This window comes from Saimiri boliviensis, chromosome 14 (genome assembly GCF_048565385.1).
Source record: "Saimiri boliviensis isolate mSaiBol1 chromosome 14, mSaiBol1.pri, whole genome shotgun sequence".
Taxonomy (NCBI): domain Eukaryota; kingdom Metazoa; phylum Chordata; class Mammalia; order Primates; family Cebidae; genus Saimiri; species Saimiri boliviensis.
Genome location: NC_133462.1, coordinates 739082 through 751989, shown reverse-complemented (window position 1 = coordinate 751989; position 12908 = coordinate 739082). Strand labels below are relative to the sequence as shown.

General features: G+C 48.8%; 1 protein-coding gene across 2 annotated transcripts in view; it reads right to left on the bottom strand.

The window, feature by feature from the left end:
* Positions 1-12908, bottom strand: part of LOC101051922 (uncharacterized) — a 40065-nt gene that overhangs the window by 2696 nt on the left and 24461 nt on the right. The window contains exons 1-2 of one of the 2 annotated variants that reach the window (XM_010332335.2): positions 8014-9034; positions 1998-2127 (exon numbers count right to left, since the gene is read on the bottom strand). The exons of the other annotated variant lie outside the window; for it this stretch is intronic. Of the exons in view, the coding sequence (XP_010330637.1) occupies positions 1998-2127; positions 8014-8046 (163 nt within the window). The 5' untranslated portion in view covers positions 8047-9034. Of the gene's footprint in view, positions 1-1997; positions 2128-8013; positions 9035-12908 lie in introns of those variants that run through there. 2 annotated transcript variants of the gene reach the window in all.

The following is a 12908-nucleotide window of genomic DNA, read 5'->3' as shown; positions in this document are numbered from 1 at the left end:
ATTAGCAGGGCATGGTGGCGGGAACTTGTAATCCCAGCTACCTGGAAGGCTGAGGCAGAAGAATCACTTGAAGCCAGGAAGTGGAGTTTGCAGTGAGCCAAGAACACGCCATTGCACTCCAGCCTGGACACAAGAGTCAAAATCTGTCAAAAAAAAAAGAAAGAAAGAAAAAAAAAAGGCCGGACACAGTGGCTCACGCCTGTAATCCTAGCACTTTGGGAGGCCTAGGTGGGTAGATCACGAGTTCAAAATCAGCCTGGCCAACGTGGCAAAACCCCATCTCTACTAAAAACACAAAAATTATCTGGACGTGGTGGTGGGCGCCAAGAATCAAAGCTATTCGGGAGGCTGAGGCAGGAATATCACTTGAAGCCAGGAGAAGGACTTTGCAGTGAGTGGAGATCAGGACACTGTACTCCAGCCTGGGCAACAGAGCGAGACTCCACTTCAAAAAAAAGAAAAAAAAAAAAAAAAAAGATGGGTCTGCTGCTTAGCATTACTGGACTATAAAGATCAGAGAATGCAGGAGGCCTCATGAGATAAAGAGCACAAACATACACGCAACACAGGGAGTAGTGGCAGGGTCTAGAGCTCTTTCCTCTAAAATGAAGTTGTGTACAGGACCTTATCTCCTGATGACATGTGAGTGCTATATAGCAGTGTATGTCTAAGTCCAAGAAAACATGAGTACACACAGCAGGGGGAGGTCATGGATGGCTTAACAATAAGCATACACTTCCTAATAATAATCAATACACCAGGCGGGGCACGGTGGCTCACGCCTGTAATCCCAGCACTCTGGGAGGCCGAGGCAGGCAGATCACAAGGTCAGGAGTTCTAGACCAGACTGGCCAACCTGGGGAAACCCCGTCCCTATTTTAAAAAAAATACAAAAATTAGCTGGGGATGGTGGCTCGTGCCTGTAATCCCAGCTACTTGGGAGGCGGGTAGGAGAATTGCTTGAACCGAGACCGAGGAGGCGGAGGCTGTAGTAAAGCCGAGATTGTGCCACTGTACTCCAGCCCGGGCTACAGAGCGAGACCCCACTTCAAAAAAATAATAATAATAATCGATACACCAGTATCAGAGACAACTGCAGATAAAAGCACAAGAACAATGGGTGTGAGGTGGAGTCCAGAGATGTGAGTATTAGTCCTCGGGTGATTATCACAGTAGACGTAAAAAGGTACAGAACTGACAAGTGTGAAACTCTCAACAAAGGAGACAAAAAGATACTGTGTGCCTACTCATATTGCCATGAAAATACTCAGCAAATATAAATGGTTTCTGGTATGATTTCAGTAGACCCCCGAAGTCATGCCCTCCCCCGGCATGGCACTTTTGAGGGACAGGCTCCCTCTGCGCCTATCATGATCAGCCTGAATTGAAACACATCTTGTGAAACAGCGAGGACTCTCCATCCCATCCCCAAGATGACCAAATACATGGGACTGACTGATGATGTAAGTACAAAGGGAAGGGCAGCAGAGATGAACAGTAAACACTAGCTCAGGACAACTAAGCACCTGACAGCCCACAGGACAGTAAAACTAAGTATTACAGGAGAATTCCCAAGCAAGTCTATGGTCTATGTAGGTAGTGACAATGTCAATGAAGGCAGTTGTTGGCACAGGGAAGCATGAAGAATTATCACCTACAAGAAGGAAGTATTAATAGAACCTAGGCACACAAGAGCCACAGATTTGGACAGTCACCTAAAAGCCAGAGAGCAAGCAGAGTGGATACATTAAGGTGGCTATAAGACTCCAGACTCTGACTCTCTCTGGGAGCCTACAGCAAAGCACGTGTCGGAGCTGCTTAAGGAAAGGAAAAGGCAATACGCACACACCTGAGTCCTACCAGCCACATAACTTACACAGAGAAGTACAAAAGGAACCCGTACCCAGGCCCCTTAAGTGAGAAACACAGTCTTGTCAATGAAAACCAGCGAAATGAAACACTATCTCAGGTCACAAAGGTCAGTGTGAGCAACTTACCCAGGGAGGATATAAGTGCCAGGTTCTCTAGCATCACATCACGGTACAAGCATCTCTGAGCCTCACTAAGGAGACACCATTCCTCCTTGGAAAAGTTCACAGCCACATCTTCAAAGGTCACAGTGCCCTGCTATGATAGTGACAAATGAAACAACAAACAACCCCTATACTGAGGTACCACAATCCACCTCTCCCACACATCCACCCTTGCCCATCTTACTCCCAGGGTCCACAACATAATGCTGAAACCACGTCTACTGGTGCCTTTTTCTGTTCATGGGCGCAATGGTCAACTGGTATAGCCACCAGCAATATGAAGTAGGTAGACAAGGCTGGGGTCAGTGGCTCACGCCTGTTATTCAGCACTTTGGGAGACCAAGGTGGGCTGATCACAAGGTCAAGAGATCCAGACCATCCTGACCAACCTGGTGAAATCCCATCTCTACTAAAAATACTTTAAAAATTAGCTGGGTATGGTGGTGCATGCCTGCAGTCCCAGTTACTCAAGAGGCTGAGGCAGGAGAATCGCTTGAACCTGGGAGGTGGAGGTTGCAGTGAGCCAATATCACATCAGTGCATTTCAGCCTGGCGACAGAGTGAGACTCTATCTCAAAAAAAAAAAAAAAAAGAAAAAGAAAACAGAATTAGGTGGACAAATAGGTATCGAGGCTGTGGTCCTGACATAAAAAGGTCCACTCCCTTTCGAATAGCAATATCCAAGCTCATGTAAAGCCCAGGGCAGCTGCCTGGGTCCATCAGACAAATTCACTCTCTAAATATACATCATCCTTTATACTGCACAGACACATGCCCATGGCCACCCCCACCTGAGTTTCCTCCACCATCAGCCACTCTCTGGAATCCCCACAAATAAAAGTTTGTTTTTTGTTTTCTTTAATGAAACATAGTTTAGCTCTGTCACCCAGGCTGGAGTGCAGTGGCATGACCTTGGCTCACTGCAGCCTCTGCCTCCCAGTTTCAAGTGATTCTTGTGCCTCAGCCTTTCAAGTAGCCGCCAGGACTACAGCTGTCCTAATTTTTGTATTTTTTTTAGTAGAGACGAGGTTTCACCATGTTGGCCAGGCTGCTCTTCAACTCCTCACTTCAAGTGATCCACCTGCCTTGGCCTCACACAATGCTGAGATTATAAGCATGGTCACCATGCCCAGCCCCCACAAATAAAATTACTTTGTAAGATGAAGAGGGTATAATGGTCCATGATTCTCTTGGGAGTATGCAAATGGTTTGTTTCCATAACTCTGGTTGTAAGGACGGAATTAAATCCCACTACAACGTATAACAACATGGAACCCTGCCTCATCACCTAGATCAAAAGGTTTGCTAGGCTAGGATAAATTAGAGAGAAGAGTGGGAATGAGGTTTGCAATCACACCTTTTAAGGTTGTCCCACTATCAAAAGATGTCAAAGTAACATATCATATTGGGCCTTCAGTTCTGATCTTACACCAAAATGTGAATAAGCATCCAGAGTGTTGCCGGGCGCGGTGACTCAAGCCTGTAATCCCAGCACTTTGGGAGGCCGAGGCGGATGGATCACAAGGTCGAGAGTTCGAGACCATCCTGGTCGACATGGTGAAACCCCGTCTCTACTAAAAATACAAAAAATCAGCTGGGCATGGTGGCGCGTGCCTGTAATCCCAGCTACTCAGGAGGCTGAGGCAGGAGAATTGCCTGAACCCAGGAGGCGGAGGTTGCGGTGAGCCGAGATCGCGCCATTGAACTCCAGCCTGGGTAACAAGAGCGAAACTCCGTCTCAAAAAAAAAAAAAAGCATCCAGAGTATGCTTGACAAATACAAATAGAATTCAGTATTAATACAGAATTTCCATGGATTTCATAGCATGGTAGTCCCAAATCATCCCGTAAGCGTCTACCTAAATGACACCATAGCCACATAGAACCATGAGTGGCTTCAGATATCCATGACCCTGTTCCGATTCTGTGCTGCACCAGCTGACACCCCAGCTGTAGCAGCCCTCCCCTGTCCACCCAAAGCCATTTAAAGCAAAGCCCCTGCATTTGTGAACAAAACCAAACCTACCATCACACAGGAGCATATTTTTCCCTGCCCATACGAACTAGGCTTAATGAAACTCTCCAGGCACTCCCAAAACGATTGTGGGTCCAAACAGTGGTAAACAGTTACAACTGGCTGGGCATAGTGGCTCACGCCTGTAATCCAAGCACTCCGGGGGCCAAGGTGGGCGGATCACCTGAGGTTGGGAGTTCAAGACCAGCCTGACCAACACTGTGAAAACCCCATCTTAATTAAAAAAAAAAAAAGTTTATAACTTTGGCACCAATTCAGGCCTAAGTATCATCTTTCCTGAATTACTCTGTGCTTCTGCATGAATCTATCTCTTGTCTATCCTCTTCTTGGATGTCTATGTCCCCTGCCAACCTCTAGTGTCTGACAGCTCCGGTGATGATGGTCACTTAGGTGACCTCTTCCTAAACCCTCTTAGGTGTTTAGGAAGCCCAGTAACAATACTCAGGGGTGTAAGTAAGAGACCCACTCCTCAGCATGTAATCACACCTTCCTGGCCCCTGAAAAGATTTACCACTATAAGCTGGGCGTGATGGCTTACGTCGGTAATTCCAGCGCTTTGGGCGGCTTAGGCGAGCGGATCACCTGAGGTCGGGAGTTCAAGACCAGTCTGACCAACACAGAGAAACCCTATCCCTACTAAAAATACAAAAGCAGCCGGTCGTGGCGGCTCATGCCTGTAATCCCAGCTACTCAGGAGGCTGAGGCAGGAGAATCGCTTGAACCTGAGAGGTGAAGGCTGCAATGAGTGGAGATCATGCCACTGCACCCCAGGCTGAGTAACAAGAGCAAAACTCTGTCTCAAAAAAAAAAAAAAAAGATTTACCACCATAATCTGAAGCATGCCCTCCTACTAAATGTGATCCATAGCTAACTTACCGTATTTACCCACTAGCATTCACACATTGGATGTCTCCAGTAGAAATAACTTCCCAGATACCCCATCTTGTAAGTCTAGTTATCCATTTGCAGCAGTCACTTACTGGTCTCTGACTCTTCATATGGCCAAAACAACTGTCTTGATATCCACAGTATTATGTCAATATCGATTTCATCTCAGCTGACACAGCATCCATGGCTACAGTTGCTAAGATAAAAAACCCTGCCTCATGCCCGATTTCTCTTTCAGGCCTTTATTACACAAATTAGAAAACCTACTGTCAGCTGGGCACAGTGGCTCATGCCTGCAATCTCAGCACTTTGGGTGGCCAAGGCGGGTGGATCACCTGGGGTCAGGAGTTGAAGATCGGCCGAACCAACATGGAGAATCCACATCTCTACTAAAAATACAAAAATTAGCTGGGTGTGGTGGAACCTGTATCTCAGCTACTGGGAAGGCTGAGACAGGAGAAGCACTTAAACCCAGGAGGCAGAGGTTGCAGCTAGCCGAGATCAAATCATTGCACTCCAGCCTGGGTGACAAGAAGGAAACTCACCAGCTGGGCGCCGTGGCTCATGCCTATAATACCAGCACTTTGGGAAGTCAAGGCAGGTGGATCATAAAATCAAGAGATCAAGACCATCCTGGTCAACATGGTGAAACCCCGTCTCTACTAAAAATACAAAAATTAGCTGGGCATGGTGGCATGCACCTGAAGTCCCAGCTACTCGGGAGGCTGAGGCAGGAGAATTGCTTGAACCCAGGAGGCAGAGGTTGCCGTGAGCCAAGATTGCACCATTGCATTCCAGCCTGGGTAACAAGAGCGAAACTCCGTCTCAAAAAAAAAAAAAAAAAAAAAAAAAAATTTGGCAAATATGCGTTGATTGGGGAAAAAAAAAAAAAGAAAAAGAAAAAAAGAAAACCTAGCTGTCTCTTTACAAAAAGTGAATCTTGAATCCAGACCCATGTGATTTGCCACATATTTGACCCATTGACCCTCACCTGGATTATGGCAGGAGCCTTATCTCTGACCTTTCTTCCTCTTCCCTCAACCCACAATCTGTGCAGCAAGGTCAAACCAGATGAAGCCTGTAGCCAGATAGAACTGTGGTAACATCAACTCCTACCTTTGATCACTTTTATCTCTAAGCATTGCACAACCTGGTAGCAACTCTGCAGTTAATCTTCCAAGTGTGTCTATATTGGTTGACAGAAATGGGAGTATCTCCATAAAACCTGCCATGGACTTAGTATGGTGAGTTTACAAGTTCTACAGGGTCCTCATATCAAAGGACTGAAAACATGACACTTAAGAGTCCCAGGATACCACAAGCTAGACAACCCGTGGAGGGGGTCAGGACCAATGAGGGAATGGAACACCCTCCACTTCCCAATGTAGGTTCCCCTAAGTGCTTCTGAACCCAAGAATGCCTGAGGGGAAGGACAGACATTGCAAAAACATTACAGGATTTGATAAGCTCAGGCCTCCTGGAACCCTTTCTTGTCCCTGGGTCCAGGTGACCCTCAGGCTCCTTGTCTGACCTGCTTGTCTCAGTGCAAAATGTCATCTCTACCAGGTCCGTCATCTATAAAAAGCATTCAACCGGCCGGGCGCGGTGGCTCAAGCCTGTAATCCCAGCACTTTGGGAGGCCGAGGCGGGTGGATCACGAGGTCAAGAGATCGAGACCATCCTGGTCAACATGGTGAAACCCAGTCTCTACCAAAAATACAAAAAATTAGCTGGGCATGGTGGTGCGTGCCTGTAATCCCAGCTACTCAGGAGGCTGAGGAAGGAGAATTGCCTGAACCCAGGAGGCGGAGGTTGCGGTGAGCCGAGATCGCGCCATTGCACTCCAGCCTGGGCAACAAGAGCGAAACTCCGTCTCAAAAAAAAAGAAAAAGCATTCAATCTCCCAAGACCCCAAAGTTCTCATGCCCTTTGGGAAACCTTAAAAGCCTGGATTTGTATCATGTCCCCCCTTTCTTCAAAACTCTCCATGGCTTCTAGCATCCTCACAATCAATGCGCAGCCCTCAGCCTGCTTGCTCTTGCAGGAGGAGCTCCGCCTCACACTTTGTTCTCAACAGGCACCTGTGGACCCCGTTCCATACTCCCGGTTCTGTCCATCTCCTAGCCATTGCCTGCGACCCTCCCTGTGCCTGTCTCTCTCCCCACCGCATCCCACGGGTGTCAGATGCAAGTGAAACCGCCTTAGCAAAGCTACAAATAACTGAGGAAATGATGACAGTGAAAGAAATCAGACCTTACCGACTCCATCTTGCTTCTAACATTTAAGCTGTCCTTGTTCATTCCTGGGCACAGGCTGAATATACTTTGGGAAGGAATTCAATTCATAGTTTGACTCTGAAACAAAATTGATAATAATAGCCTTTTCCTCAAAAGACCTCCTTCTTGCCTCGGGACCAGCCTACTATTGCAGGACTAAGAAATCAGCTACAAGACTAGAAATTACGGTTTAGGGGTCATGCGGCCTCTGGCTCCAACAGTCTGAACTGCCCCAAGTTGATCCTGAAGATCATATTGCTACTGCAAAACTTAACCTCAGTGCTGGAGGTATTTTGCAGACTTTGCACGGGGCGGGTCAGCAGACACCACCCAGACCGGTAATCTGGGTCAATCCGTTCTGCCATCCCACCCAGAACAGAAAACAGTAAGAAAAACTCACTTCGACCCCCTGTGGATCCACCTCCACTGACCAGTCAACACGCCCCACTTCGCAAGCCACTGTCCGAAAAATTAATTTTGAAAACTCAGATCCCGGAATGCTCGGGGAGACCAATTTACAGAATAACACAGCTCCGGTGTCCCCACCGCCGGCTCCGCGGGAATGACGTTCTCCACCGCGGTTACTCGGTCTTCATAAACCGGCCGTCTACGCAGACGGCAGGGCGAGCGCACTGGACGTTCCACGGGGACCCCCGCCCCGCGAACGCCTCGCTATCCCTACGCCGGGAGCCGCTACACACCATGAGCAGGAGCGGCTCCTCGCTGCGTGAGGGCCTCGGTGACGATGAGGTGACCTGAGGTACAGAAGGCGCCACGATTACCTGAGCCGGAAGCCTCGGCGCCGCCGCCGCCATCGGACACCCGGGGGCAGCGGGCGCCGTCGCGGGGCTGCAGAGCCGCCTCCGTGCCGCGAGGACGATTCCGCTCCACGTCTGAGCTCAGACACCGCGGTCCCGCCCGGCGCTCAGGGAACCCTCACTGGGAAGCGCGCTGATCACCAATCAACACGGCCGTCCCCAGAAGACGCCAGAAGTCCCGGTCTGTCGCTGCGCGCGCACACGAAAACACCTTCCTCCCGAGCCCTGATTGGCTCTGCCGCGCCAAGGGGTAACGGAGTTACCAACGCACATGGCCGCCCCCAGTGACGCCGGAAGTCCCGGCCTGTCGCTCCCCGCGCATACGGAAACACCTTCCTCCCGAGCCCTGATTGGCTCTGCCGCGCCAAGGGGTAACGGAGTGACCAACGAACATGGCCGTCGCCAGCGGAAGCCGGAAGTCCCGGCCTGTTTGCGCTGCAGGGTAACGGAGTTACCAGCCAACATGGCCGCCACCAGAGGACGCCGGAAGTCCCGGCCTGTCCCTCCGCTCGCACACGGAAACACCTTCCTCCCGAGCCCTAATTGGCTCTGCCGCGCCGAGGGGTAACGGCCTTACCAACCAACATGGCCGCCCCCAGAGACGCCGCAAGTCACGGCCTATCGCTCCACGCGCATACGGAAACACCTTCCTCCCGAGCTCTGAATGGCTCTGCCGCGCTCAGGGATAACGGACTTACCAACCAACATGGCCGCCCCCAGAGGACGCCAGAAGTCCCGGCCTGTCGCTCCGCGCGCACACGGAAACATTTTCCTCCCGATCCCTAAGTGGCTCTACCGCGCTGAGGGGTAACAGAGTTACCAACGAACATGGCAGCCACCAGAGGACGCCGGAAGTCCCGGCCTGTCATTATTGTGAGTACGTTGTATTTTTTTTTTTTTTTTTTTTTTGAGACGGAGTTTGGCTCTTGTTACCCAGGCTGGAGTGCAATGGGGCGATCTCGGCTCACCGCAACCTCCGACTCCTGGGTTCAGGCAATTCTCCTGCCTCAGCCTCCTGAGTAGCTGGGACTACAGGCACGTGCCACCATGCCCAGCTAATTTTTGTATTTTTAGTAGAGACAGGGTTTCATCATGTTGACCAGAATGGTCTCAATCTCTTGACCTCGTGATCCACCCGCCTCGGCCTCCCAAAGTGCTGGGATTACAGGCGTGAGCCATTGCGCCTGGCGCCATTTCTACTTTTAAAAAATGAATGGAGGCCGGGTGTGGTGGCTCAACCCTGTAATCCCAGCACTTTGGGAGGCCGAGGCGGGTGGATCACGAGGTCAAGAGATCGAGACCATCCTGGTCAACATGGTGAAACCCCGTCTCTACTAAAAATACAAAAAATTAGCTGGGCGTGGTGGCGCATGCCTGTAATCCCAGCTACTCAGGAGGCTGAGGCAGGAGAATTGCCTGAACCCAGGAGGCGGAGGTTGCGGTGAGCTGAGATCGTGCCATTGCACTCCAGCCTGGGTAACGAGAGCAAAACTCCGTCTCAAAAAAAAAAAAAAAATGAATGGAAAGGGTAGGCACGGTGGCTCATGCCTGTATGAGGCATGGGCCTAGCACTTCGGGAGGCCAAGGCAGGTGGATCACCTTAGGAGTTATGAGTAAAGAGTTTGAGACCAACCTGGCCAACATGGTGAAACCCTGTTTCTACTAAAAATACAAAAATGAGCAAGGTGTGGTGGTAGGCATGTTTACTTCACTTACTCAGGAGGCTGAGGCAGGAGAATCACTGGAACCCAGGAGGCAGACGTTGCAGTCAGCTGACACTGTGCCATTGCACTCCAGCCTGGGCAGTAAGAGTGAAATTCCATCTCGAAAAAAACAAAAAATGTATATATAAAGTCAAAGAATTAAAAGGCAGCCAGATGCAGTGGCTCACACCTGAAATCTTAGCACTTTTGGAGGCTGAGGCAGGTGGTCATGAGGTCAGGAAATGGAGACCCTCCTGGCCAACATGGTGAAACCCCATCTCCATTAAAATACAAAAAATTATCAGGGCGTGGTGGAGCATGCCTGTAGTCCCAGTTACTCAGGAGGCTGAGGCAGGGGAATCACTTGAATCTGGAAGGTGGAGGTTGTAGTGAGCCAAGATTGTGCCACTGCACTCCAGCCTGGTCAAAGAGCAAGACTCTGTCTCAAAAAAAAAAAAAAAAAAAAAAAATGGCTGGGCATGGTGGCTTATGCTTGTAATCCCAGCTCTTTGGGAGCCCGAGGTGGATGACCTGAGGTCAGACGTTCAAGACCAGCCTGACCAACATGGTGAAACCCCATCTCTACTAAAAATAATTAGCTGGGCATGGTGGTGAGCACCTGTAATCCCAGCTACTCAGGAAGCCAAGAAAGGAGAATCATGTGAACCCAGGAGGTGGACCTGCAGTGAGCGGAAATCACGCCACTGCACTAAAGCCTGGGCCAAAGAGTGAGTCTCCATCTTAAAAAAAAAAAAAAAAAGGCCCAGTAACCTAAATATATGTATTATAATCACTATTTGCTGAAGATATATTGTTTTAGAATTCACATAATTTCTACACTGTTTTCCTCAAGTGTCCAGACCATATCATCACATTAGCAATGTACATTCCTTAGGTACAGACTGTGGTTTCTAAATGCAATTTCTCATTAAACAAATCCACAATTCTTTTAACGGCGATGATATGATATCTCAGCAGGAAATTTTCAACATGGCTGTGAAATATATTTTTACTAAGTGAGAAACTGAGTAAACTGTAAATGGCTTACAGGACTTTTTTTTTTTTTTTTTTTGTCACGGGAGTCTCACTTTGTCACCAGACTGGAGTACAGTGGTGCAATCTCTGCCTCCCGGGTTCAAACAATTATTCTGCCTCAGCTTCCTGAGCAGCTTGAATTACAGGTGCATGCCACCACACCTAATTTTTGTTATTTTTAGTAGATACGGGGTTTCAACATGTTGGTCAAGCTGGTCTCAAACTCCTGACCTTGTAATCTACCCAACTCAGCCTCCCAAAGGGCTGGGATTACAGGTGTGTGCCACATGCCCACCTAATTTTTGTTTTTTTAGTAGAGATGGAGTTTCACCATGTTGGCCAGGCTGGTCTGGAACTCCTGACCTCAAGTGATCCATCCACTTGGCCTCCCAAAGTGCTAGGATTACACGCTTAAGCCACCGCTCCTGACCTAAAAAGCAATTTATTTATTTATTTACTTATTTATTTATTTATTTTGACACTGAGTTTCACTCTTGTTACCCAGCTGGAGTGCAATGGCACGATCTCAGCCCACCGCAACCTCCGCCTCCTGGGTTCAAGCAATTCTCCTGCTTCAGCCTCCTGAGTAGCTGGGATTACAGGCACGCGCCACCATGCCCAGCTAATGTTTTGTATTTTTAGTAGAGACGGGGTTTCACCATGTTCACCAGGATGGTCTTCATCTCTCGACCTCGTGATCCACCCGCCTCGGCCTCCCAAAGTGCTAGGATTACAGGCTTGAGCCACCGCGCCCGGCCCTAAAAAGCAATTTTTGAAGGACTAGTGATAGAACTCGTTATTTTGAAAACTGTTAGAGTGAAGCTATCAAGCACTTTGTCCTACTAATGACTAATGTACAATCTGTAATTTAGGGTAAACAGGTAGATTAGGGAAAAACTCCTTCTTTATAGATCATGTCTACCTAACAGTCTAAAGAGAAATATAAGCCGAAGAGAATTATTCACTTACAAGTAGACATTAGTAAAAGTAAGTTACTTGTGGGTCTGCATGGTGGCTGATGCCTATAATTCCAGCACTTTGTGGGGCCAAGGTGGGCGGATCACTTGAGCCCAGGAATTTGAGACTAGCCTGGACAACGTGGTAAAACCCTATCGCTACAAAAAATACAAAAAATTGGCCAAGTGCAGTGGCTCACACCTGTAATCCCAGCACTTTGGGAAGCCGAGGCAGGCAGATAACAAGGTCAGGAGTTTGAGACCAGCCAGGCCAATATGGTAAAACCCCATGTGTACTATAAAAATACAAAAATTAGCCAGGCGTGGTGGTTTGTGCCTGTAGTCCCAGCTACTTGGGAGGCTGAGGCAGGAGAATCGCTTGAACCTAGAAGGTGGAGGTTGAAGTAAGCCAAGATGGCGCGACAAACTTCAGCTTGAGTGAAAGAGTGAGACGCCGTCTCAAGAACAATAACAAAACAGAAACAAAAAATTCGCCTGGTGTGGTAACACGTGCCTGTAGTCCTAGCTACTTGGGAGGCTGAGGTGGAAGACTGCTTGAGCGCAGGAGATGGAGGTTGCAGTAAGCCAAGATTGTACCACTGCACTCCAGCCTGTGTGACAGAGCGTGTCTGGTTAAAAAACAAACAAAGGGCCGGGCGCGGGGGATCAAGCCTGTAATCCCAGCACTTTGGGAGGCCAAGGCGGGTGGATCACGAGGTCCAGAGATCGAGACCATCCTGGTGAACATGGTGAAACCCCGTCTCTACTAAAAATACAAAAAAAATTAGCTGGGCATGGTGGCACGTGCCTGTAATCCCAGCTACTCAGGAGGCTGAGGCAGGAGAATTGCCTGAACCCGGGAGGCAGAGGTTGCAGTGAGCCGAGATCGCGCCATTGCACTCCAGCCTGGGTAACAAGAGTGAAACTCCGCCTCAAAAACAAACAAACAAACAAACAAAGAAACGTAGCAGTCTGCTTCTGGGCCCCTCAGAATATTGTTCCATCTGTTTATTTTAATCAACTTTTGTGTTTCCATCCCAGAGCAGTATTCTTTTTTCTGACGGTGATAGTTAGTTGGGAATAGTGGCTACAAAATTCACATTTGTTGCCAGGATGGTAGCTGCACTTACCACATTCTTGCAGGTGGAAAAAGAGGGCATCTGAG